This window comes from Salvelinus namaycush, chromosome 3 (genome assembly GCF_016432855.1).
Source record: "Salvelinus namaycush isolate Seneca chromosome 3, SaNama_1.0, whole genome shotgun sequence".
Lineage (NCBI taxonomy): Eukaryota > Metazoa > Chordata > Actinopteri > Salmoniformes > Salmonidae > Salvelinus > Salvelinus namaycush.
Window position 1 is genome coordinate 34,217,060 of NC_052309.1, and position 27,904 is coordinate 34,244,963.

The window sequence follows — 27,904 nt, forward strand, 5'->3', positions numbered from 1 at the left end:
ATGAGTCGGCCCTATGAACTGCCTATCAGCAATGCTCAGGCCTGTCACACTGACCCAACATTGACCTCTGCCCCCAATGACCCCTTCTCTCCCTCCTCAAAGCACAATAACCCCAATTCTAGACTAGACCCTCCACGTGCCATGCAGATGTCCACCGCCCCTGCCCTCAAACCTCCATCCACCTATGGGTTCATGCCCAAGGACCTATCCTCTTCCTACAGTCCTCTGAGAAGGCTACAGCACCTGACCACCATGGTCAGCCACCCGGACCTGGTACAGCTTGGAGAGGGGGAGAGGGAGGTCTCGCACACCCGGAATGCTGTTGGGAAAACTGACTTTGGGAATTCCTTGGCCCTCACAGCTCCCCAGCCAGGCAGGAGAGACACAGACACCAGTAAGACTAATCCTAGTGTGGAGAAGAAGAGTGACTGTTGCATCTCTGACCCACCTAGTCCAGACTTTTCACTGGATAGCAATAGCCCTTTTGCGAATGGCTGCCTGCACTTTGAGTCCACTTTGTTTGATGATGATGATGAAGAGGATGATGAGGATACAGCTTTACCTCTGACAGACAGACAGAGAAAAGTTGGAAAGTCACCTGAACCACTTCCTGAATTTTTAAACTTGAAGGTAAAGCAATTACTGAAGCCTGGGCTATCTGTGGGTAAAGGCTTGCAGTCCCCTAGTGTCCCCCCATTAACGGCACATGAAGGTTCAGACGAGGACTGGGGGAGTAACTGTGAGCCGCTCTCTCTTGGGAATAGCCCCTCTGGGCCTTCAATGGCAAGTCCTACTACTGTTATGAACCTTTTACATAACATGGCTATTGACAGCAACATCATGCAGTACCCAACAGCCCTCATATTTAATCCTGTAACATGTCACAGTTCTGGCCTGGGTACTTCCTTTTCAGTCCAGATCACCTGTTTTACTGTGCAACATAAATTGTCAAGCTTATTGGTTTTGATTATATGTGAAATATCAATGAAAAGTAGTGAGAGGCCTAAATCCTAACTAATTAGCAAGAAAGGTCAAGCGAGGTCACTTCCTCTATAATAGATAAGATCCTCTTAGCTGGAGATGATCCATGTAATTCCAGCATATCATATGGTGAATTACAATCAATAGTTGTACCGTTTGAAATTAATAAAACACCTGCACAGAGAAAAGTCATTAGTCAGGCCATATCCAGAGCTTTGTTTAGTGGCTGGGATGTTATGCATGATCCGTTGATACAAGTTTAGTAAGGTTGACTGACATCTAGGCCAGAGAGTGTGCACAGAGCTGATATATTAATTTTAGTGTTTAAAAGATAGTTGGTAATATAATGTGGATTTGTACTATCTTGCATCTGGTGAAAATTAGGATAGAGTTGCAGGGATTTAACTTTACCTAACCTAATTTACCAGGACCTTGGTCCTGGCAAATCAGCAACCGTATAGTCTTGGAAAATATTGGAATGCTTGTATATGTTTACATTTGCGTATTTAAATTGGCATGTAAATTCTGATATACTGTAATACTTTTTTTTAGTTCCATTACCAGTTAAAAGTTTAGACACGCCTACTCATTCAAGGGTTTTTCTGTATTTTTTTACTATTTTCTACATTGTAGAATAATAGTGAAGACATCAAAAATATGAAATAACACAAATGGAATAATGTAGTAACAAAAAAAGTGTTAAACAAATCAAAATATACTTTATATTTTAGATTCCTCAAAGTAGCCATCTTTTGCCTTGATGACAGCCTTGCATGCTCTTGGCATTTTCTCAACCAGCTTCATGAGGTAGTCACCTGGAATACTTTTCCAACAGTCTTGAAGGAGTTCCCACATATGCTGAGCACTTGCTTTTCCTTCACTCTGTAGTCCAACTCATCCCAAACCATCTCAATTGGGTTGAAGTTGGGTGATTGTGGAGGCCAGGTCATCTGATGCAGCACTCCATCAATCTCCTTCTTGGTCAAATAGCCCTTACACAGCTTGGAGGTGTGTTGGGTCATTGTCCTGTTGAAAAACAAATGATAGTCCCACTAAGCTCAAACCAGATGGGATGGCATATCGCTGCAGAATGCTGTGGTAGCCATGCTGGTTAAGTGTGCCTTGAATTCTAAATATATCACTGACAGTGTCACCAGAATTGCACCCCCACACCATGCTTCACTGTTGGAACCACACATGCAGAGATCATCCGTTCACCTACTCTGCGTCTCACAAAGACAGAGCGGTTGGAAACAAAAATCTGAAATTTAGACGTTGGACAGATATCAAACGGTCTAATGTCCATTGCTCGTGTTTCTTGGCCCAAGCAAGTCTCTTCTTCTAATTGGTGTCCTTTAGTAGTGGTGTACTTTAGTAGTGGTTTCTTTGCAGCAATTCAACCACGAAGGCCTGATTCACGTAGTCTCCTCTGAACAGTTGATGTTGAGATGTGTCTGTTACTTGAACTCTGTGAAGCATTTATTTGGGCTGCTATTTCTGAGGCTGGTAACTATAATTAACTTATCCTCTGCAGCAGAGGTAACTCTGGGTCTTCCTTTCCTGTGGCGGTGTTCATGAGAGCCAGTTTCATCATAGCGCTTGATGGTTTTTGCGACTGCACTTGAAGGAACTTTCAAAGTTCTTGAAATGTTCCGTATTGACTGACCTTCATGTCTTAAAGTAATGTTGGACTGTTGTTTCTCTTTGCTTATTTGAGCTGTTCTTGCCATAATATGGACTTGGTCTTTTACCAAATATGGCTATCTTCTGTGTACCCCCTACCTTGTCACATCACAACTGATTGGCTCTAAAGCATTAAGATGGAAAGAAATTGCACAAATTAACGTTTAACAAGGCACACCTGTTAATTGAAATGCATTCCAGGTGACTATCTCATGAAGCTGGTTGAGAGAATGCCAAGAGTGTGCAAAGCTGTCATCAAGTCAAAGGGTGGCTACTTTGAAGAATCTTAAATATAAAATACATTTTCATTTGTTTAACACTTTTTTGGTTGCTACACGATTCCATATGTGTTATTTCATAGTTTTGATGTCTTCACTATTCTAGAAAATAGTAAAATAAAGAAAAACCCTTGAATGAGTAGGTGTGTCCAAACATTTGACTGGTACTGCATATAACATGAATTTAAACCTATTTAAACATGTCTTGAAGTAATTTAAATATTGATTTATTTGGTGTCTATCAACAGATGGACAGCCCAAAGAAGAAGTCCCTTCCACCTGTAAAGTTTTTAGAGGGAGAAGTTATATGGGCAAAGTTCAACCGAAGACCGTGGTGGCCTTGTGAGATGACAGTTGACCCAGTACAGGGAACCTACCACAAAATGAAAGGTAGGCTCTGGTCCTGGGTATTATTTTAACAACTCATTCTTTTGTTTGAACTAATCTTGTAGAACAGATTTGTACTAGCTTGGAAGTGTTATATTTCACAATCCACTTTACATTGAAATGGACACATCTCTCTTGCAAAATGTATTTTATACCTGTGATAAAGGTTAAATGAATATGAAACCTACGAACACTAATACCTAGTGGCCCGGATCCTTTGCTCCTGTGTGGTGATGTTTCAGAGCCCAGTGATAGGCCTTGTCGGCAGTACCACATCAGGACCTTTGGAGAGCCGGTGGAACTGGCCTGGGTCGCAGGAAAAGCTACACATACTTTTCATGGAGGCTTTGAGTTTGAACAGCTCCCCTTGATACGCAGGAGAGGAAGGCAAAGAGACAAAGACTACAAATACACTGTAATTATTAATGTGAATCAAACATGTGGCACAGCTTTTTTGTATGTTGGACAATAATCAATCATGTTTTACCTGAATGTATCTAAAATACAAATATTTATGATTACAAAAACACTTTATTTTCCTCCATAGATACCCAAGCGTTTTAAAGCATCGTGGAAAAACAGTGTGACTGAGGCAGAAGCCGTCCTTCCAGAGCGGCCCAAAATGGTGGCCTCTATACCTGACTCCATAGATACAACCCTCCATGATGGGTCCACATCAGAGAATGAGGACCTTCCAATTCCCCCTTCCTCCATTCCATCTGCCTCTATATCCCCTGCACCAAGTCACATAACAAACGGAACTGTGTCGCCACAAAGTAAACCTTCCCCAATGAAAGGAAGCATTTTCAAGAAGCCTCAGAGGAAGAAGAATCCAACTAAAGCATCAAAAGCTAAAAATGAGTTCTTCAACACCGAAACATTTGGAAGCACTGACAAGCCAGAAGAATGTCCGTATTTGGACCTTGACTCTATCCCCAATATTTTGTGTCCTAAAGCACTTGAGCGTCATTCCAAGCCCTCTCAGACTCATTCCTCAGTTCCAGTAGTAGAAAAAGTGAAGAAGCAGCCGGAAGTCCAAACTGGCCTGTGGTTCAGCAAACCAGGAAAAGACAGGCGACTCATCACTGCCACCTCCATATCTAAACACAGTTCCTTTAGCAAGGGCCCCTGCAAGAAAAATACTCAAATTGCAGCTGCTGTCAACAGAAAGACACAAGTGTCCAGTGTGGCAATCAAGGAATGCTCTAGTCATCAGTTGAAGACTCCAGTGTCCAGTGTAATAGTCAAAGAAATGACTGCTGATCAGTCGAAGACTCCAGTGTCCAATGCAACAGTCAAAGAAATGACTGCTGATCAGTTTAAGACTCCAGTCTTAAGTTTACCCAAGCTCTCGGATCAGTCGAAGGACCTGGGCAAGCAGCCTGCGCATCTGCCCGCTAGCAACCGCCTCATGACCAGAGCCCTTAAAGCTATGGAGGAAGCTGAGCGGAAGGTCTCATCTTCCACAAACACGCCCTCTGATAAACCAGAGACCAAAACAAACTGTTATACAGAGGACAAACCTTCAAAGGTTGACAACGATAATCAGATCATAGCTTTGCCAAATTGCTCTTCATCAAAGTTCACTAGGTCGAAGGACTTTGTGGCAGAGGTTAAGACAGAAAATGAGAGCTTCTTTGTATGCCAGATGCCTGCAGACTTCATACCTCTAACTTCTGGGAAGGAAAAGAAAGAGAACTGTGTGTCTCACATCTCCTCCTGTTCCTCTCCCTCGCCATGCTTCTCTCCCATGGATGTCTTCAAAGACATCAAAGAGTTATCCTTCAAGTCCCTGGAATCAAGTGATGGTGATGGAAAACATGTGTCTTTTAAACCAGACACTAACTACAAGTTCAGTACTTTCCTCATGCTGCTGAAGGACGAGCACGATACCAGGGAGAAACATGGTACACCCTTGGAGCTGGAAATCGGACCACCCAGTGCCCATGTAAAAGAGGAGCCTTCAGTGGTTCCACCCATACTGGGAGAAGAGTCACTCAGTCAAGGCCCTATTCTCAGTAAAAGTCAACAGTGCAAGGGCAAAACAAAGGCCAAACCCAAGCTCAAGTCTTCTCTGAAAGTAGAAATCCCACAACTTGAAGGCAGCATAAACCAGGACTTGAAAAGGTCAGCCAAAAAGAGAGGCTTGTCTGGGACTAAAAATAAGCCTAATGGAAAAGAGCCTTGTGGTAAGAGGTCTTCTGGACCTGGCTACCTTGGGATGGAGGCCTCACACCATCTTTCGATCAATGCCTGGCAGAAGTTTGACCAGGATTCAGGGACATTAGGGGGGTTGGGGGAGGGCTGCAGTGGGCTAATGAATGAGAGACTACAGAACATGGTGCCTTTGGAGCAGGGTGGTGCAGACCCATCGGTGTCCTTTCAGACAAAGACAAGGTTGGACCAGCAGATTATCCCTGCCATCAATTCTGCAAACACTACACAAAGTACTGGGGAAGGCCAGGAGGCTTCCACAGGTAAGAAATCGTTTTTTTTCTTCTTGGTTTGACAGAAGGGTATCCCAAAGGAGATTATGACTGATCAATGCATTGACTTTGCTCCGGGAATTATACCATAATGAAAATATCAAAAGCTATGAAGTGATAGCGTCCAATTCAGGGCCATGATGCCAAATTCTGTAGATCATAAAATGTTATGGTTTTTACATGTGTGGCATATTCATACTTTTTGCACACTTGTCCTTCATCAGCACATAAACGAATTAGAAAACCAAGCAAAAGACTCATAGAATGGACAGAAGAGTATGATCAGATATTCTCCACAAGGAAGAAACAGAAAAAGGCCCTCCAGTCTTTGAGAAAGGTAGCTCACTTAAACATACAGTATTACATCTCTTGGATTTTCAGGGTTTTGTATCATGATACCAGTTCTATACCCTCTTCATGTTTTTCCAGGTGGCACAATCCAACAGCAACAAACCAGATCCCCTACCATCAGAGAAAACCACACATGACCACGCCCCTCTGAACCCACTTCCTGAAATACAATCCCTGCCCCCAGAGGAACCATCCAAGACCCCAAATGGACAAGCCCCTCCCCGAATAGAGAACACTCCCCCTCAAGATGCGCCTATCCTGTCCATAGATACTCTAACCCTGCCTCCTGAAGCAGACCCTTCGCTGTTGTGTGACAGTCTTACAAAGAATGTTGGTGAGAAACCATTTACATATCAAATGTATACTTTGGTTTAATTGCAAAAAATTACAAAATGTTTTCGTAAGCAATGTGCCCTGAAACCAAGGAATTACTGTTTTTATTACATTACTCCTCTGTAGTAGTGGTCTTAGATCCTAAACACCTCATTATCCCAGATTTGTGTAAAGGTCCATAATAACACTGTCCTGTGGCAGGTGACGTTCCTTACTTGGAAACCATCCGTAAGAGACAGAGAAAACCCACTCTGAAGATTCTGGAATACTCAGAGGCTGCCACAATCCCAAAGAAAAAGGTATGGAGAGGTTAGGGAATGGTTGTGCTTTGTTCATTAAAACTTCTTATGGCTTGGGGGCAGTATTTCGACATCTGGATGAGAAGCGTGCCCAAAGTAAACTGCCTGTTACTCAGGCCCAGAAGCTAGGATATGCATATAATTGGTAGATGTGGATAGAAAACACTCTAAAGTTTCCAAAACTGTTAAAATAATGTCTGTTAGTATAACAGAACTGATATGGTAGGTGAAAACCTGAGGAAAATCCATCCAGGAAATGGGATTTTTTTTATGTGGGTAGTTTTCAATTGAATGCCTATAGAGTATCTAATGTGTTAGGACCCAGATTGCAGTTCCTATGGCTTCCACTAGATGTCAACCGTCTTTAGACATTGTTTCAGGCTTGTTTTCTGAAAAAATGAAGAAGAATGAGACCTTTCTGTCAGTGGACTGTAGAATCATGCAGTGCTGGTTTGCGCGCGTGACCGAGTGCACGCCCTTCGTTGTTTTTCCTTTCTATTGAATACGCTTTTGTCCAGTTGAAATATTATCGATTATTTAGACAATTGACAACCTGAGGATTAATTATAAACATCGTTTGACATGTTTCGACGAACTTTACCGGTACTATTAGGATGTATTCGTCTGCATGTTTTGACCGCCTTTGAGCCAGTGGATTACTGAACGAAACGCGCCAACAAAACTGAGTTTTTGGGATATAAAGAGGGACTTTATCGAACAAAACAAACATTTATTGTGTAGCTGGGACTGTTGTGACTGCAACCATATGAAGAACTTCAAAGGTAAGTGATTAATTTTAGCGCTATTTCTGACTTTTGTAATTCCTTTACTTGGCTGTAAAATGTTTGTATGCTTTTGTAAGCGGGGCGCTGTCCTCAGATAATCGCATGGTATGCTTTCGTCGTAAAACCTTTTTGAAATCTGACAAAGTGGCTGGATTTACAAGAAGTTAATCTTTAAGCCGATGTATAACACTTGTATTTTTTATAAATGTTTATTATGAATATTTTTGTATTTTGAATTTGGCGCTCTGCAATTTCACCGGATGTTGTCGAGGTGGGTCGCTAGCGGAACGCCTGCGCCAGAAAGGTTAAAGGGACAATGTGCAGTTCAATCAATAACAAAGCATACACCCCACCACCTTTTTGGGTAAAGAGCTTAGGAATGGAGCTGGAGAAATGTAACCACCAAATTCATAGATGGGGCAATGGATGCAATGACTGATAATCTATGAGATCAAAATTATAGTTTTAACCATGTTTTTAAGCTATACAGTGTTTGTTTACAATGGCATTGTTTACAAACAGTGGAGGAAAAATATATATATTTTGGGTCTGATGGGGTTAGGCAGTTAAATTAAGCTCATGAGGCATTTATATGTTACATTCTTCAAGAAACAATTACAATATATAATTAATTTTAAAGTAAAAAAAAAAATGTAACAATTACAGATTGCCCCTTTAAGGATTTTTGTATCTTATGGGTCCATTGATTTTCACAGTAGTGAAGGCCTTACAGCAGGGGTTGACTGGTTAATTGTGTATTACAGGTCAAGTCCCTGAAGTCCAGCTCATCAAGCCATGCTGTTCATTCAGGTCAGTCTACACAGGAAGGACCTCCCTCAAACTGTCCGCATTACACAGTTCTTAAGCGTCTTTCCCACTGTTGTGTAAGATGAGTACAGGAAAAGCATTAAGAAATGTAAGGCTATACACTGTTTATCACAATGCTTTGTGATACTGCTTTCATTTAACTCATGATTGTCAATTCAGAGGGTTGATTGGTCTTGGGGTCAAAGTTGACTTGACTGTTTTTTTCCCCAGGCTCTGGACAACACTCCTTTAAATCAAAGATCAAGCAACCAATGACATCCACCACTGCATCCTCCACAATGTTGCCCTGCACCCCTGCACCCTGCCCCCAGACCCAGAGTTGCATGGAGAGGGGGTCAGACATCGACCTCACCACGCACCCCACTAAGGACACTAATCTCCATGACGATGGGAGGGACACCATAGACCCAGAGGTCAGACAAGAGGTTAAATCTGCAGCTTAATTTGATGGTCCATATGTTTTACCCGATAATAACATAGAAATTACATGGTAAAATTGTAATTACACAATAATGATCCAAAAAAGAAAAAAATAACACTAAAACATGCATCAATACGTACCTGAATTTTTTTTTTCTGCATCGAATAGTGTTACGGCATGATTGCTTGCAATGTGGCTTTCGGTGCTTGAACTGTCCTGCTGATTTTCGTCTTCTTTGCTCCTCAGGGTTTTACATCCAGTTTCGATGACAGCTTTTCATCCATGAGGGAGGAGTCTTCACAGTGCGATGACACACTCTTCCCCAATAAGAAGATCATAGTGGACAGAGGGGGCGCGGCCTCATTGAAGGAGAATGTGTGTCAGGTGAGTAGGTCTAACATCACCAATATAAGAGTGGTAAGGGGTCTAAGGCACTGCATCGCAGTGCTAGCTGTGCCACTAGAGATCCTGGTTTGAGTCCAAGCTCTGTCGCAGCCGGCCGCGACCGGGAGACCATGGGGTGGCGCACAATTGGCCTAGCGTTGTCCGGGTTAAGGGAGGGCTTGGCCGGCAGGGATATTCCTGTCCCATCGTGCACTAGCGACTCCTGTGGCGGGCCGGGCGCAATGCACACTGACACGTTAGTCAGGTGTATAGTGTTTCCTCCGACACATTGGTGCAGCTGGCTTCCGGGTTAAGCGGGCGTTGTGTCAAGAAGCAGTGCGGCTTGGCTGGGTTGTGTTTTGGAGGACGTATGGCTCGTGACCTTTGTCTCTCCCGTGTCCGTACGGGAGTTGCAGCGATGGGACAGGACTATAACTACCAATTGGATTCCACGAAATTGGGAAAAGAATCTATAAAAAGAGTGGTTACCTTATGTTTTTTAACCCTTTGACATGTACCAACAAACGGGTGTGATCATTCTACAGTGATCCCTGCAGCATACGTTCAAACCGGTGTGATTAGAACGCTTATTTAGAACGTCCAGTTTCGATTGACGCAACAGTTAGCGTTTGAGCTGGCCACACTGTTTTTTCACAGAAACATTTTGCACAAACACAGTCCTTACAAAATTATGTCCTGAATGTGAGCAGTTAATTTTTGGATGCAATGTTCAGACATTCACAGAAGTAGCGACGTCATAACAGAATCATCCAGACGGAAAATGTAGGCTACATTAGTCCTAGCGCTAACTCTCGGCTGACAGACACCACAATATGAATTAGCTAATAGCAATTACTATTTATAATTCATCACATCATGGGGTGAGCTCACCATTGATCGAAATAATTGAGTATAACACTTTATAAAAATCTTAAGTAATCCGACGATATGTAGTTTGTGCGCGCCACCATGTTTGTTTTTTCGCTCCAACCAAAGATATGAAGAGGAGACAAGATGAGTTTGGTCTGTTTGCATTATGCATGTTGAAGTGGTGTGTCGTCTACGATCAATCACTTCCTTTCAATTACGGACGTTTACTCGAAAGATAAGTGAACCATTCCTTCATCTCATTATAACATCTTTGGTCTGACAGATGTTTACGTGACACCCAGAATGCATTGTATAATGTCAACAAACATGGTGCCACACATAGCTAGCAAATAGCTCAGCATTAGCTCATCATAATTAGTACAACCTTAAAATAGTATTTTACACAAATCGCAGGTGTCTATTACAATCTATGCAATAATCGGAATGCATTATTTGTCACAAGTACATGACAATGTGAATAAAACTCTAAATACATTATGCTCCACATATACTGTACATACAGTACCAGTCAAAAATGTGGACACACCTACTCATTCAAGGGTTTTTCTTTATTTTTTACTATTTTCTACATTGTAGAAACTATGAAATAACACATGGAATCATGTAGTAACCAAAAAAGTGTTAAACAAATCAAAATATATTTAATGTTTTAGATTCTTCGAAGTTGCCACCCTTTGCCTTGATGACAGCTTTGCACACTCTTGGCATTCTCTCAACCAGCTTCATGAGGTCACCTCGAATGCATTTGAATTAACATGTGTGCCTTGTTAAAAGTTAATTTGTGGAATTTATTTCCTTCTTAATGCATTTGAGCCAATCAGTTGTGTTGTGACAAGGTAGGGTTGGTATACAGAAGATAGCCCTATTTGGTAAAAGACCAAGTCCATATTATGGCAAGAACAGCTCAAATAAGCAAAGAGAAACTCCAATCCATCATTACTTTAAGACATGCAGCTCAGTCAATACGGAAAATGTCAAGAACTTCGAAAGTTTCTTCAAGTGCAGTCGCAGAAACCATCAAGCACTATGATGAAACTGGCTCTCATGAGGACCACCACAGGAAAGGAAGACCCAGATTTACCTCTGCTGCAGAGGATAAATTCAGTTACCAGCCTTAGAAATTGCAGCCCAAATAAATGCTTCACAGAGTTCAAGTAACAGACACATCTCAACATCAACTGTTCAGAGGAGACTGTGTGAATCAGGTCTCCCTGGTCGAATTGCTGCAAAGAAACCACCACTAATAAGAAGAAGAGACTTGTATGGGCCAAGAAACACGAGCAATGGACATTAGACGGGTGGAAATCTGTCCTTTGGTCTGATGACCTGCATCAGATGACCTGGCCTCCACAATCACCCGACCTCAACCAAATTGAGATGGTTTGGAATGAGTTGGAGCGCAGAGTGAAGGAAAAGCAGCCAACAAGTGTTCAGCATATGTGGGAACTCCTTCAAGACTGTTGGAAAAGCATTCCAGGTGAAACTGGTTCCGAGAATGCCAAGAGTGTGCAAAGTTGTCATCAAGGCAAAGGGTGGCAACTTAGAAGAATCTCAAATATAACATAGATTTTGATTTGTTTATTACTTATTTGGTTACTACATGATTCCATACGTGCTATTTCATAGTTTTGATGTCTTCACTATTATTCTACAATGTCAAAAAAAAAAATTTAATTAAGAAAAACCCTTGAATGAGTAGGTGTGTCCAAACTTTTGACTGGTACTGTACTGTGAAACGACAACACGTTATACAGAAAATAAGGCACTTACTTTGATAGGAACACACACATGTCCAAAGTTATAATTTTTTGGGAAAACAAGAATAGTGGCATTGCGAGCGCCAGACAAAAAATGTGTCAGAGGGAAAAAGTTTGTGCAAGACTGGGCAAATGTCTGCGTACTTGATCTGCGTAAACACTGGGGAAGTGCTTGGGCTCTCCTTGAAGAAATGTGTCCAGCTCAGTAAAGCCTCAAACATAAATTGTCTGCAACAGTGAAACGGGCTACTTCTATGTGAATTAATGAGGAGGAACACACCTCAATTCAAACTGTTGAAAGAGAATAAAACTTGATAGAAAATCATTTGAAATTGACAAGTTGAAACATAACCTACAGATAATTATCAGGCAGTGAGTGAAAACTATCGCGTTGCGAAACAATCACATTTTGGAATGTGCATAAAACAACTCACGCTGGGGTGACCGTTAGAGATATTTGGAACTCACACGTGAAAAGGTTAAAGTGCTATAAGTGATTGTGGAGTCTATTTGCTCTTTGCCCATTAGAAAGTTTCAGATAGCTGTGTACATTGTTCTAATGTTGTGTAAACCTTTATGGACTGTACGGTAGGTATGTGAGAAGACTGGGGAGCTTCTACTGTGTGAGGGCCAGTGTTGTGGGGCCTTCCACCTCCAGTGTAGCGGCCTCACAGAGCCTCCTAAAGGGAAGTTCGTCTGCCAGGAGTGCAAGTCTGGTGGGTCAAGCATATATTCTGTAAAAACACAACCACTGTATCCTCATTAACATGTTTTTTATGCCTCATTCCTACTCAGACAAAATTGTGGAAAGACTATTATTAGTTGCATATAGAGTTATCAGTGTGCTATCTGATCGTTTCACATATAATTTTGCTGATTCTCTCCCCTCAGTCATCCTCTCATCCTAACATCCATCATTCTCTCTGGCTTGTAAAAGCAAATCAGTTTATTAAACTTGATGTGTTTGTTGCTAGGTGTCCATACCTGTTTTGTGTGTAAGAAGCCCGGGGAGAACGTGAGGCGCTGTATGATCCCAGTGTGTGGGAAGTTCTACCATGGAGAGTGTATCGCCAATCACGCTCCCGTTGCCCCCCTGCACGGGGGCTTCCGCTGCTCCCTCCACGTCTGTCTGTCCTGCTTCATCACTAACCCTGTCAACCCCTCCGTCCCCAAAGGTGTGTGCTGCTCTGCTCCACCCAGCACAGTTCAGTTTAATTAGATTTTATGCAAATCTTCTCAATTGAAATCACCTTACACTGGTAACTCTACAGGAGAAAGGGATGAGGTTAGAGTTGGAAAACTGAATATTTTTGCTAAAATATTTTGCTATTTTTGCTTTTCATTTTGCACAAGAAATTCAGTTAGTTCATTTCAACACCATGATAAAAAGACCCACTATTTGAAATGAGCTGTGGGAAGTAAATATACAGTACCAGTCAAAAGTTTGGACACAACTACTCATTCATGGGTTTTTATTTATTATTACTATTTTCTACATTGTAGAATAAAGTGAAGATATCAAAACTAAGAAATAACACATATGGAGTCATGTAGGAACCAAAAAAGTGTTAAACAAATCCAAATATATTTTATATCTGAGATTCTTCAAAGTAGCTACCCTTTGCCTTGATGACAGCTTTGCAGACTCTTGGCATTCTCTCAACCAGCTTCACGAGGAATGCTTTTCCAACAGTTCCCACATATGCTGAGCACTTGTTGGCTGCTTTTCCTTCACTCTATGGTCCAACTCATCCCAAACCATCTCAATTGGGTTGAGGTCGGGTGATTGTGGATTCCAGGTCATCTGATGCAGCACTCCATCACTCTCTTTGGTCAAATAACCCTTACACAGCCTGGACCTGTGTTGTGGGTCATTGTCCTGTTGAAAACAAATGATAGTACCAGATGGGATGGAGTATTGCTGCAGAATGCTGTGGTAGCCATGCTGGTTAAGTGTACCTTGAATTCTAAATAAATCACTGACAGTGTCACCAGCAAAGCACCATCACACCTCCTCCGACATGCTACACTGTGGGAACCACACATGCAGAGATCATCCGTTCACCTACTCTGTGTCTCAGAAAGACACGGCGGATGGAACAAAAATCGCAAATTTGGACTCATCAGACCAAAGGACAGATTTCCACCGGTCTAATGTCCATTGCTCGTGTTTCTTGGCCCAAGCAAGTCTCTTCTTATTATTGGTGTCCTTTAGTAGTGGTTTCTTTGCAGCAATTTGACCATGAAGGCCTGATTCACGCATTCTCCTCTGAACAGTTGATGTTGAGATGTGTCTGTTAGTTGAACTCTGTGAAGCATTTATTTGGGCTGCAATCTGAGGCCGGTAACTCTAATGAATTTATCCTCAGCAGCAGAGGTAACTCTGGGTCTTCCTTTCCTGTGGCAGTCCTCATGAGAGCCAGTTTCATCATAGCGCTTGATGGGTTTTGCGACTGCACTTGAAGAAACTTTCAAAGTTCTTGATATTTTCCGTATTGACTGACCTGCATGTCTTAACCTCTCTTGGGTAGGGGGCAGTATTGTAAGTGTCACTCCAGGTGGACTCTACTGTTTTGGTGCGAGTGAACTGGAGCGCGCTTCACGTTGTTTTTATCCGGTATTGGAAACAGTATATTCCGTCTTAAATTTTATCGATTATTTACGTTTTAGGGTACCTGAGGTTGGATTAGGAACATTGTTTGAAATGTTTGGACCAAGTTTACAGGTAACTTATTTGATACTTTGTAGGCATGTTGGGCGAGTTGAAACCGGTGTATTTCTGAATCAAATGCGCCAAATAAATGGACATTTTTGTGACATAAAGAAGGACATTATCGAACAAAAGGACCATTTGTGATGTTTCTGGGACATTTTGGAGTGCCAACAGAAGAAAATCTTCAAAGATAAGGCATTAATTATATTGCTATTTCTGACTTTTGTGTCGCACCTGCCTGGTTGAAATATGATTTTCATGTGTTTGTATGCGGGGCGCTGTCCTCAGATAATCGCATGGTTTGCTTTCGCCGTAAAGCCTCTTTGAAATCTGACACAGCGGCTGGATTAACAAGAAGTTACGCTTTATTTTGATGTATAACACATATATTTTCAAGAATGTTAAATATTTGAATTTGGTATTTTTGAATTTCGCGCTCTGCAATTTCACCGGATGTTGGCCAGGTGTGACGCTACTTGCCCATAAGAAGTTAAAGTAATGATGGACTGTCGTTTCTGTTTGCTTATTTGAGCTGTTCTTGCCATAATATGGACTTGGTCTTTTACCAAATAGGGCTATCTTCTGTATACCAATCCTACCTTGTCCCAACACAACTGATTGGCTCAAATGCATAAAGAAGGAAACAAATTCCACAAATTAACTTTTAACAAGGCACACCTGTTAATTGAAATGCATTCCAGGTAATTACCTCATGAAGCTGGTTGAGAGAATGCCAAGAGTGTGCAAATCTGTCGTCAAGGCAAAGGGTGGCAACTTTGAAGAATCTGAAATATAAAATAGATTTTGATTTGATTAATAACGTCTTATGGCTGAGATCCCGTTCACGGGATCGACTTGACAACAGCCAGTGAAAGTGCAGGGCGCCAAATTCAAACAACAGAAATCTCATAATTAAAATTCCTCAAACATACAAGTATTTTACACCATTTTAAAGATAAACTTGTTGTTAATCCCACCACAGTGTCCGATTTCAAAATGGCTTTACGACGAAAGCACACCATCTGATTATGTTAGGTCAGTACCTAGTCACAGAAAAACACAGCCATTTTTCCAGCCAAAGAGAGGAGTCACAAAAGCAGAAATAGAGATAAAATTAATCACTAACCTTTGATGATCTTCATCAGATGACACTCATAGGACTTCATGTTACACAATACATGTATGTTTGTTCGATAAAGTTCATATTTATCTCCAAAAATCTTAGTTTACATTGGCGCGTTATGTTCAGTAATGTTTTGCCTCCAAAACATCCGGTAATTTTGCAGAGAGCCACATCAATTTACAGAAATACTCATAATAAACATTGATAAAAGATACAAGTGTTTTACATGGAACTTTAGATAAACTTCTCCTTATTGCAAACGCTGTGTCAGATTTAAAAAAAACTTTACGGAAAAAGCACACCATGCAATAATCTGAGTACGGCGCTCAGACACAAAAACAAGCCATACAGGTACCCGCCATGTTGTGAAGTCAACAGAAGTCAGAAATAGCATTATAAATATTCACTTACCTTTGATGATCTTCATCAGAATGTACTCCCAGGAATCCCAGCTCCACAATAAATGTTTGTTTTGTTCGATAACGTCCATAATTTATGTCCAAATACCTCCTTTTTGTTCGCGCGTTTAGTTCCAAAATCCAAATTGATGACGCGCAGGCCAGACGAAAAGTCCCAAAATTCCATTACAGTTCGTAGAAACATGTCAAACGATGTATAGAATCAATCTTTAGGATGTTTTTAATATAAATCTTCAATAATGTTTCAACCGGAGAATTCCTTTGTCTGTAGAAATGCAATAGAACGCAGCTAACTCTCACGGAGGCGCGCCTGAGTGAGCTCGTGGCACTCTGCCAGACCCCTGACTCAATCAGCTCTCATTCCCCCCTCCTTCACAGTAGAAGCATCAAACAAGGTTATAAAGACTGTTGACATCTAGTGGAAGCCTTGGAAGTGCAATATAACCCCATAGACACTGTATATTGGATAGGCAAACCTACAAACCTCAGATTTTTCACTTCCTGGTTGGATTTTTCTCAGGTTTTTGCCTTCCATATGAGTTCTGTTATACTCACAGACATCATTCAAACAGTTTTAGAAACGTCAGTGTTTTCTATCCAAATCTACTAATAATATGCATATCTTAGCTTCTGGGCCTGAGTAGCAGGCAGTTTACTCTGGGCACCTTATTCATCCAAGCTACACTTTTTTGGTTACTACATGATTCCATATTTGTTATTTCAAAGTTTTGATGTCTTCACTATTATTCTACAATGTAGAAAATAGTAAAAAATAAATAAAAACTCTTGAATGAGTAGGTGTGTCCAAACTTTCGACGGGTACTGTATGTGTACTAGATATTCTAACTAACAGCTCATTCTGCCTCTGTCTCCCCTGTGTTGTGTGTCCTGTAGGTCGTCTGACACGCTGTGTGCGTTGCCCTGTGGCGTACCATGCCAACAATTACTGCATGGCAGCGGGCAGTGTGGTTCTGGCCAACAACAGCTTCCTGTGTCCCAACCACTTCACCCCCCGCAGGGGAATCCGCAACCATGAACACGTCAACGTCAGCTGGTGCTTTGTCTGCTCTGAAGGTACGCCGGCCTCCACATATGTTGGGTTGTTAGAGTCCGATATGCATAGATACACTCAGTAAATACTTACCTACATATGTAATGTGTATTACATGATCAGGGTACAATTTTCGCAGAACACATGATCAGAGTTCATATGTACTACAGACCAGTTACATCTCTGTTTGCTCATCTGAGTTTTCAATCTCATAGACCAGTCCAGTAGACAAACTGTTATTCCTCTCCCATGCTCCAGGGGGCAGTCTGTTGTGTTGTGAGTCATGTCCTGCTGCCTTCCACCGGGAGTGTCTGAACATCGACATGCCCGAGGGCAGCTGGTTCTGTAACGACTGCCAGGCCGGGAAGAAGCCCCACTATAAGGACATCCTGTGGGTCAAAGTGGGCCGGTACAGGTCAGTATAGCCGCCTGGGTACCAACCTCACTGGCTAACCATTGGTTTGGCAAAACAACAACAAGTTGCCTAAAGAAGAAACAGATGGCATCCAGGATATTAGTAAAAGTCCTCCCCTGCCTGAACCACATTCCTCATGATAAAGTATCCTTTAGGTGTTCTGACATTACAAAACCACCAAGGTACTGAGAACTGAAGTGCACCTGTATTCTCTTCACAATATGGCAGAGGTTGCAAATGGTAGTGGTTTTTCTGCCATGGCACATTTCCTTTTCTCATTCATATCGTCTTTTCCCTTCCTATCTTCTGTCTAGGTGGTGGCCTGCGGAGGTCAACCATCCCAAGAACATTCCGGAGAACATCCTACGTATGAGGCACGACGTAGGAGAGTTCCCTGTGCACTTCTTTGGCTCCAACGACTACCTGTGGACCTACCAAGCCAGAGTCTTCCCCTACATGGACGTAGACACCAACAACAAGGAGAAGATGGGGAAGGGTGTAGACGTCATCTACAAGAAAGGTATTCACACCAATTTTGATTGGCAGTAGAGGACATTTGAAGGGGAGGCTTGAGCTGTGTAAGTGTGTGTAGCATGGGTGTGTGCATAGAGTAAGAGTGTTTTGTCGAAGTGAATTGTGACAAGGTTGTCGTTGACTTAATGTTAATCTTTCCCCAGCTTTGGAGGAAGCTGCTCGCAGGTTTCTGAAACTGCAGGCGGAGAAAGAACTGAGACAGCTTCAGGAGGACAGGAGGAATGACAAGAAACCCCCTCCATACAGACACATCAAGGTACCATAACTGCCACACCTCTTGCCGCACAAATGTATACATTAAAGGCCCATTGCAGTCAAAAACATGACTTTTCTGTGTTTTATATACACTGAGTGTACAAAATATTAGGAACACCTTCCTAATATTGAGTTGTACACGCTTTTGCCCTCAGAACAGCCTCAATTCATCGGGGCATGGACTCTACAAGGTGTCGAAAGTGTTCCACAGGGATGCTGGCCCATGTTGACTCCAATGCTTCCCACAGTTGTGTCAAGTTGGCTGGATATCCTTTGGGTGGTGGAACATTCTTGATACACACAGGAAACTGTTGAGTGTGAAAAACCCAGCAGCATTGCAGTTCTTGACACAAACCAGTGCGCCTGGCACCTACTACCATACCCCGTTCAAAGGCACATAAATATTTTGTCTTGCCCATTCACCCTCTGAATGACACACATACACAATCCATGTCTCAAGACTTACAAATCCTTCTTTAACCTGTCTCCTCCCCTTCATCTACACTGATTGAAATGGATTTAATTAACAGGTGACATCCATAAAGTATCATTTGATTCACCTGGATTCACTTGGTCTGTCTATATCATGGAAACAGCAGGTGTTCCTAATGTTTTGTACACTCAGTGTGTATTTCCACTATGAAGTTGCAATAATACTCTAAAATTGTGAAAATTATAATAATGGCTTTTTAGTGTAAGAGCTGTTTGATAAGACTGCCTGAAATTTCAGCCTGTTTTGGTGGGATGAAGTTTTGGCCTGTCTGGTGACATCACCAGGCGGTAAATTAGTTAATAGAACAATAAGAAGGAGAGTTACAAACCTTTCTGCCAATAACAGCTAGTTTTCAGTTTTCCCTTCCCCACTCAGACAACTCCCAGACAGTCCTAACAGAAGTCTTGCTTGAGAAATTGCTCTTTGCTAACAAGCTATTTTTGTACATTTTTGACCATTTTTATTGAAAACAGTAAGGTTAGGTACTTAATTGTTACCCAGAAATGATTTGATATTGAGATTTTTAAAAGTCTGCGTTGGACCTTTAAGTTTTAGTTTCGAGTTATAGAAGTATTACCACACCCCCTTTGCAACTTCATTCCTCTGAAGTCACTCGCCTAACCCCTCAGGTGAATCGGCCAATCGGGAAGGTGCAGTTCATCATGGCCGACCTATCAGAGATCCCACGCTGTAACTGCAAGGCGTCAGACGAGAACCCGTGTGGCATTGACTCTGAGTGTATTAACCGCATGCTGATGTACGAGTGCCACCCCCAGGTGTGCCCGGCGGGCAATGGCTGCCTGAACCAGGCCTTCACCAAACGCCAGTACAGCCAGGTAGAGATCTTCAGGACGCTGGCACGAGGCTGGGGCCTCCGCTGTGCCCATGACATCAAGAAGGTAATGGTGGAGGTTTTACCATTAATCATGTAAAGTAGAGATCAATGTGCCACCATGAAACTGTATCCCCTGGGGCCTAAACTATATTTTCAAAAAGCTATGGATTTGAAACGGGCTTTGATTCTTCTTCAATCCAGACAGATTTCAATTCCAGCAGACTTTTTTCTAGAAAGTGTAAGCAATATTTTGGATGTTAAATTAAAGGAATCATCTCCATGTTAAGATGAAGTATAATGACTTTTGAAATGGTAATCAGTGATATGTTAATCTAATCATCAAACCATAAAGTCGACGAAGCCCTGTCATCAATGGCCATCATGGCTTTGAAACATTGATTTGCACAAGTCTATCTGCTATGATCTTTACATGTAAATTACCCTTTCAAGAGTCAGTTAAAACCAAGCGAGCTCTCAGATGAATCCAAGAGTTCAATCCAAGAGTAATTATTTGAGTAGAATGATTGGTAGTAGAATGAGTGTTCCACTGTATCTCTCATGCTGACGGTCATGGTTGTGTTCTCAGGGGGAGTTTGTGAATGAGTACATAGGAGAAGTGATCGATGAGGATGAGTGTCGGGTCAGGATCAAACATGCCCAGGATAACGACATCTGTAACTTCTACATGCTGACTCTGGACAAGGTGGGGCTCAGGAGTCAGGATTTCAGAGCTCTTGTGGGACTATCTCTTGGCCTGACGTTACCTCTGTAATCTTATGACCTTAAACCACGATTTCTGTAACTAGCTACAGGAAGTTGTCATGGGTTATTAATGCTATTGGCTATGTTATTGGTTATTATCACTACTATTGACAATTGTTGGTTCCTTGTTCTCTTAGATGTTAAGTCCCCGATTCCGAACGATATTTCTGTGAACAGCCCGCTCTGTGAACGGCGTTACGTACGCTCCATGAAAGCGCTGGTTGTCCTGATTCATATGCGCTATTGCAAGCGCAGCTGTGAGTTTCACGGACACAGGAAATCTGGTATTTGCATAGGGAGCGACGCGTCACATTTTCTTTGCCTGTGGATCTCACAGCAGTGCTTGCAATAGCTCATGTAAAAAGTCAAGCGGATGCAACAACAGTGGTTTCATCTCGCTGTGATATTCTCAGGTGGATTTATAGCTCTGAAGTTGTAACGAGTCTGCACACATTTGAATGGTATCTCAACGCCGCTCAGAGGACGTTTGGCAGAAAGTCTCTGTCGTCAGCAATATGAAACAGTGCCAATATTGTACCGTCACTAAATATGATCATATTTATTTTACAGTTATAAGAAAGGTGAAATCTTATAGTAAGTCATTTATAATTTGATGTTTTACTGTATTTAGAAAGCATTTCAGTCCTTTCAAGCCCTATTGCCCCATTTTTTTTGAATAAGGGGAAAAATCATAATACAGAGCTGCCAACTCGCAATTGACCCTCTTCTCACGTTCTCACGGCACACCTCTTATATTTCACGCATTGAAAAGTACTGCTGTTATGTAGTCCATTGAAAAGTACTGAAAAGTACTGCTTTTATGTAGTCCATTGCATAGTCAGCGCGTTAACCTTTCATCTGTGCTCCAAATCGTTTTGAAATCGGAGCATCTGCACATTCAATTTAACATCATCACGAGCGGAACCTCCATCATTGTCCTGTCTTGCCACAGCACTGTGAACCGCGGCACATTGAAGCATATGATTGGTCTAGTTATGTAAGGGATCAAGGGGGTTGGTTGCATGTTTTAAAGATACACCCCTCAAGATTAGAGTAAAAAGAGCTGCACTGTAGCGCTGTTTTATGTACAATGTTGTCAACAAAATTAGGTGGCTGTTACTCCCGTCCGTATTGCAGAATGCAGCCTTTTGACAGCATGTACTGAAGTCGATTTAATCCACACTTGCATTAGTCCCCTCGTTTGGTGATTGGCATTTAGGATAAAAGCTCATTTATGCTTGATCCAAAATGAGGTCGGAGGCTCCGTATGGATGGTGTGACGCAATCGCGGATCCTCTGGAGACATGCAGACATTTAGCTCCATACCGCATCGCCGTACAACTCCCAAATTTGGTAACAATGCGGAGGGTTTCTTATAGCTCTGTAGAGCTCCGCATTGGCATGATTGGTTGACGGTAGGTGGGTGCGGGAGGTCCTGTTGAAACACAAACTCATTTCCTTGACAACTTCCTTCACAACAGCTCTGCTCAACAGCTCTGTGCTGTTTCGCGAAGCGCAAGAAGTATGAATGCCCTGACTTCTGCAGAGGCCGTATCGCCATAAATGCTGCACTGCGAATGCAGACGTCAGATTGACAATGCATTGCCTTTTAGGCTATTACAACGAAAAGGCAGCAGACAGACCTACAGTATATTTTATCAGGGAAGTTTGGTAGGGTGACTTGATTTGTAACTATGAAAATAATTTTGTCAAACAGACTGTGAACCGAAAAGTGTAAGTTTGATTCTAGACTATAACTATACCAATAATTTGGTTAGTGTGTAGGGGCAGATTTATGTAATTTTGTCTTCAGGAGATTTTATTATCTACAGTATTTACTTGATCTAGTCTGATCAGTGGAACAATTCTCATTCTTAACAGTGGGCTAAAATATAGTGTAATTAGTGTGGCTTGTCAGCAAGAAAACTACTGTTATTCCCCACTTATTTTATTATTACACTTCTTCCCAATTTTGACACTAATCACATATTTGAAATCTGATATGATTACTTGTGTCTTTTGAAAATGAATTGTATGAGGCTATGTATTAATGCAGCCATTCATGGACAGTTTTGAATAAGTCATATTATTGGATATTAAATGCTCCAGAAATCAAATGTAATTTGTCACATGAGAACAGGGATCAATCTCTTTTTCCAACCTTCCCACTATTTGTAGAATTTGCCGGTCTCCCTATCTCATTTCATTACTGTCTGCGTCAAACCACCAACAAATATGTTAACAAAAAAATATCAGCATACTTTAAATTTTATTCCCCCCCCCCCCAAAAAAATCTCAAAGAAACAAAGTCATCAAATTTTTAGTGTTCATTTAATGTTGAAAGCATCCTGAATATACCTGACCTGTGGTTTTTATTTTAAACTTTTCCACCCTGGTCATAGGCCTATGCCATGTCAAAATACGTAGAATTGCAGGAAGTTAGCATAAAATTAGGAACATTTTCCTGGGGGAGGACACCCAGTCTTCATCTGGGGGTTGTGCCAGGGGTAATGAAATTCACATAGCAAATCTCACTCCCAAGCTTTCTTCAAAAGTTGGCAGTCCTGTCATATTTATAATTTTTTATATTTCATAATATTTGTACTATGTCATCAAAAAGAAAGGAGGACCAAGGCACTCTTCGTATAATTAATTAAAATGCCTTTATTAGTTATGGCATGTTCAATAGAAACAAAGTTTTAAAAATCCGACGCGTTTCGGCTGCATGGCCTTCGTCAGGGAGTACAAAAAAATAATACAATGTCCTCTTTTGAACAGCTTTTCCAATTAGCCCTAATTAGAAGAGGGAGTGGTTACAAAATTGATTGGACACACCTAGTAAGCAATACTATACACATTAAAAAGTGAAATACTGTAGCTATGTTATCATAAAAATACAACTGTCTACCAAAATATACCTTAGTAGCGCTTCCCTTCCTCCTCTTTCTACTATTTGTACTATGTACTTGAGCTTAGGTCCTCAAAAGTGAGTACACCTCAGCTATTTATTGTTTAAAAAAGTACCAGAGAGGTGAGTTCTACACCTTTCTAAAATTATGCAGCATTACCATTTATGTTTATGGCCATCTTATGAAAAATTATTACTTTTGGGTATGTCTATTTAGGCAGAAAGCTACATTTTGCCCTATCATTCAAGAGAGGGGATTCTTTTGGTTTTCTGTATTTCATCTCAGAAAATTGCATCTGCTTTGCATGGTATCATAAAGACACCCAAAAGTAATGATGATTGAACAGTGTTGTCCATGTCGGTGTGTTGATTAGGATCGGATCATTGATGCTGGGCCAAAGGGGAACCAGGCCCGCTTCATGAACCACAGCTGCCGGCCCAACTGTGAGACACAGAAGTGGACGGTGAATGGAGACACACGTGTGGGGCTCTTCACTCTCATAGATGTCCCTGCAGGTGAGCGGAGCTTTGGCTTAAGGAGTTTGTGCTATATTACAGCTTTGGTTTTTGGCAACACTTTTCATTATATAGGCATTGGCAGGAGAACTACACTACATGACAAAAATTATGTAGACACTTGCTTGTCGAACATTCTCGTTCCAAAATCACTGGCTTTAATATGGAGTTGGTCCCCCCTTTGATGCTATAACAGCCTCCACTCTTCTGTGAAGTCTTTCCACAAGATGTTGGAATATTGCTGCAGGGACTTGCTTCCATTCAACCACAAGAGCATTAGTAAGGGCACTGATGTTGGGCGATTAGGTCTGGCTCGCAGTCGGGGTTCCAATTCATCCCAAAGGTGTTCGATGGAGTTGAGGTCAGGGCTCTGTGCAGGCCAGTTCTTCCACACCAATCTCGACAAACCATTTCTGTATGGACCTCGCTTTGTGCATGGGGGCATTCAGGACAGGGCCTTCCCCAAACTGTTGCCACAAAGTTGGAAGCACAGAATCATCTAGAATGTCATTGTATGCTATAGCATTAAGATTTCCCTTCAATGGAACTAAGAGGCCTAGCCTGAACCATGGAAAAACAGCCCCAGACCTTTATTCTTCCTCCACCAATTTTTACAGTTGGCACTATGCATTCTGGCAGGTAGCGTTCCCCTGGCATGCGCCAAACCCAGATTCACCAGTCAGACTGCCAGATGGTGAAGCGTGATTCCACGGCGAGCTTTACACCACTTCAGTTGATGCTTGGCAATGTGCATGGTGATCTTAGGCTTGTGTGCGGCTGCTCAGTCATGGAACCCATTTCATGAAGCTCCTGACGAACAGTTATTTTGCAGACGTCGCTTACAGAGGTAGTTTGAAACAGTGAGTGTTACAGACGTGTTTTAAGCGATTCGCGCTTCAGCACTCGGCAGTCCCGTTCTGTGAGCTTGTGTGGCCTACCACTTCGCGGCTGAGCCGTTGTTGCTCCTAGACGTTTCCACTTCACAATAACAGCACTTAGAGTTGACCGGGGCAGCTCTAGCAAGTCAGAAATTTGATGAACTGACTTGTTGGAAAGGTGGCATCCTATGACGGTGCCATGTTGAAAGTCACTGAGCTCTTCAGTAAAGCCATTCTACTGCCAATATTTGTCTATGGAGATTGCATGGCGGTGTGCTCAATTTTATACACCTGTCAGCAACGGGTGTGGTTGAAATAGCCGAATTCCCTAATTTGAAGGGGTGTCCACATACTTTTGTATATATAGTGTATAAGGGTAGCATTGTACCAGGTATATAAGAAAAGGAAGTTGCATAATATTTACCACTGTGAGGGCAAAGTAGGCCATAATTACTGTATTTACAAAACTTTTTTTTTACACGGTAATTACAAAGGTTATTCCATCAGCAGTTCATGTCCATCTCTCCATCACTTGTTGTGGATACTGGTTTATATCGGTCCTCTATGGGTCGTTTTGTCTGTCTCCAGACACAGAGCTGACTTTCAACTACAACTTGGAGTGCCTTGGGAATGGGAAGACTGTGTGTAAATGTGAAGCTCCAAACTGCAGCGGCTTCCTAGGAGTTCGGCCAAAGGTGAGAGGAGACACTGGAACCAGATGTTGTTATTGATGACATTCATCCACAGGATGAATAAGATACATCAATAGTAGAAACAATCATGATAGCTATTTTAAATTATCTTTCCACAAATCCAAGAGGCCCTTGATACAGTAGTCAAAATAGTAGTCATGTCAACGGGAATGAGATATTTGAATGAAAGGGCCATCTTCAGTTTGGGTTTCTGTGTCTCTCTCAACATCCTGACGCGTCGTCCTTCCCCAGAACAACCCTCCAGCAGATGACAAGAGCCGCAAACTGAAGAAGAAGGTCCTGGCTAAACGGAAGAACAAGATGGAGGTGACCAAGGAGAGGGAGGATGAGTGCTTCAGTTGTGGGGATGGGGGACAGATTGTGTCCTGTAAGAGACCAGGCTGTCCCAAGGTTTACCACGCAGACTGTCTCAACCTCGCCAAGAGGCCTGCAGGTCAGTGGCACAGTTAGATTCCTGTCAGAGGAGATGATATCGTAGTATTATAGCTTGTAGTGGTTTGTTCTATTTCCCCTCTGTTACTGTAGGTTTGTGTGATTGAGAATGATATGCATGACATATTTCATGCATTTTCACTGTTTGAAGTCTGTCAGATTCCTGGTTAGCAGTCTCAGTGTGCTGATTACTTCTCTGTGTTACTGTTGATGCAGTTGTGTCTGACTGCCCTTGTCTGATATACTGTATCAATCTCCCTGCTCTGTGCTGCAGGTCGGTGGGAGTGCCCGTGGCACCAGTGTGACCTGTGTGGTAAGGAGGCAGCCTCCTTTTGTGAGATGTGTCCCAGCTCTTACTGCACACTGCACCGCGACGGCATGCTCTTCATCTCCAAGCTGGACGGACGGCTGTCCTGCAGCGAACACGACCCCTGTGGACCAGACCCCCTGGAGCCAGGGGAGATCAGGGAATACCTACCCGACATCTGTGCTCTCTCACCGGGCCTGGGGGCTGGCGTAGTTATCCCTGGTGCTGCTGTGGCTGGTGCTGCTGCTACAGTCACTACCACAGGGACAGGGGACCCCCAGCCGTGCCCTGGTCCTGAGTCTGAGTCTTTCCCCCCTCTCCCTAGCTCTAGCCCCATCTCTAGCCCAATCTCTGGCCCCTCCTTTGGCCCCATCTCTGGTCACTTTTCTGGCCCAATCTCTTGCTCCTTTTCTGTCCCAATACCTGTCCCAATATCTGGCCCCATATCTGGTCCCTTCTCTGGCCCCATCAGCACCCCTCTACCCAGCTCTGAGGCCCCCGATAGCGCTCACCTATTCCTTCCCCAGTACTCACCCATCTCTTCTTACGAAGATGAGAAAGAAGAAATTGAGGATCCTTTGGGTGAAGAGGGGGATGGAGAGGGGATGGAGGGAGAGTTGGAGGATGGTGAGATGGAGGGTCTTGAGTTGAAAGATGAAGAGGATGAGGAGGAGGAAGAAGAAGTAGAAGAACAAGAGGAGGAGGAGGAAGAAGAAGAACAAGAGGAATAAAGAGATAATTTTTCAACAACTCTGCATGGTGGCTTATCATTCCACACAGTCCATACAGGGGGAGGGGACATGTACACTGATCAGCCAAACTACAGAATAGCCCTGTCAATCACTGTTCTTATTGTCCAGTGAGCATGTGATTGTCCTAAAGGTCTACCATGTGGGAGAAGGGCTACCTGCTTGTTCTTGAGGGTGGGCCTGAGCTCAGCATCATGTAGATTCACTCATCTTTGTATATAAGGATATGTTCTTGTCCAGAGGATTTATAGATCTGTGTATTCACACACCGCCTTGTTCAGTCAGACCCCCGAGAAATAGCAGGATGTTACAATGGGGTCTGGAGCTGGTGTGTCGAGACGGAGTAGGATGGAGTTGCCCCTGGACACTGATTTGTGGTCACGTCTAGCGTTTTCCCCCTAATAGTCAAGGTTACGGTTTGGGGTGGGTACACTGATCCTGGATCTGTGCTTAAGGGCACAATGGAGTATGATGGGAACTGTATTCATATAGCTAGGCCCATTTGGATCTCTTCATGGTTCGTTGTCGAAGCTGCTGGTTTTTGTTTTAGAACATGTTTACACTTCTGCACCTCCTCTTGGAGGACACAGCAACTAACTTATCTGCAGGGTCATCTTTTTCAAAGGGGAGACTGAAGAGAAGCGGTACAGTGCTGTCAAAGGCACGGATATCCCCTCATGAGCAAGTAGCCTATAGTGTGTTAGATGAGCCTGTCTCTGTTTCTCTCTGAAGCAACTCTCCTGCATGGCACAAATGAGTAATGCTGTGAAATGAGTACGTCAGCCATGGAAATGATTAGTCACACTATCAACCAGTCCTTTCATCCTTGTCATTGTTGTGCAGTGCACAGTCTATATCCGTATCTGTTGATGATCATTAATCTACTGTCTCTGCTGCCCTCTGCCTTACCACACCAAATGATACAGACACCTAGACA

At 42.5% G+C, this 27,904-nt stretch overlaps 1 protein-coding gene across 1 annotated transcript; it reads left to right on the top strand.

The window, feature by feature from the left end:
- LOC120043850 (histone-lysine N-methyltransferase, H3 lysine-36 specific-like) lies at positions 1–27,856 on the top strand. The gene is made up of 18 exons (XM_038988451.1): positions 1–394; positions 4,286–5,806; positions 6,351–6,500; positions 6,701–6,798; positions 8,723–8,824; positions 9,079–9,216; positions 12,457–12,580; positions 12,839–13,039; positions 17,014–17,193; positions 17,429–17,585; positions 17,900–18,105; positions 18,263–18,375; positions 19,497–19,766; positions 20,289–20,405; positions 23,747–23,888; positions 25,355–25,461; positions 25,711–25,912; positions 26,186–27,856. The coding sequence occupies exons 1-18, from the start codon at positions 1–3 to the stop codon at positions 26,947–26,949; spliced, it is 4,986 nt and encodes a 1,661-aa protein (XP_038844379.1). The 3' UTR covers positions 26,950–27,856.
- The last annotated feature ends 48 nt before the right edge of the window (positions 27,857–27,904 follow it).

Coding starts and splice junctions, on each gene's coding strand:
- LOC120043850 (XM_038988451.1), top strand. CDS start 1: ATGAGTCGGCCCTATGAACTGCCTATCAGCAATGCTCAGGCCTGTCAC. Junction 8,825..9,078: donor GGGACACCATAGACCCAGAG/GTCAGACAAGAG, acceptor TTTGCTCCTCAG/GGTTTTACATCCAGTTTCGA. Junction 25,462..25,710: donor TCCTAGGAGTTCGGCCAAAG/GTGAGAGGAGAC, acceptor GTCCTTCCCCAG/AACAACCCTCCAGCAGATGA.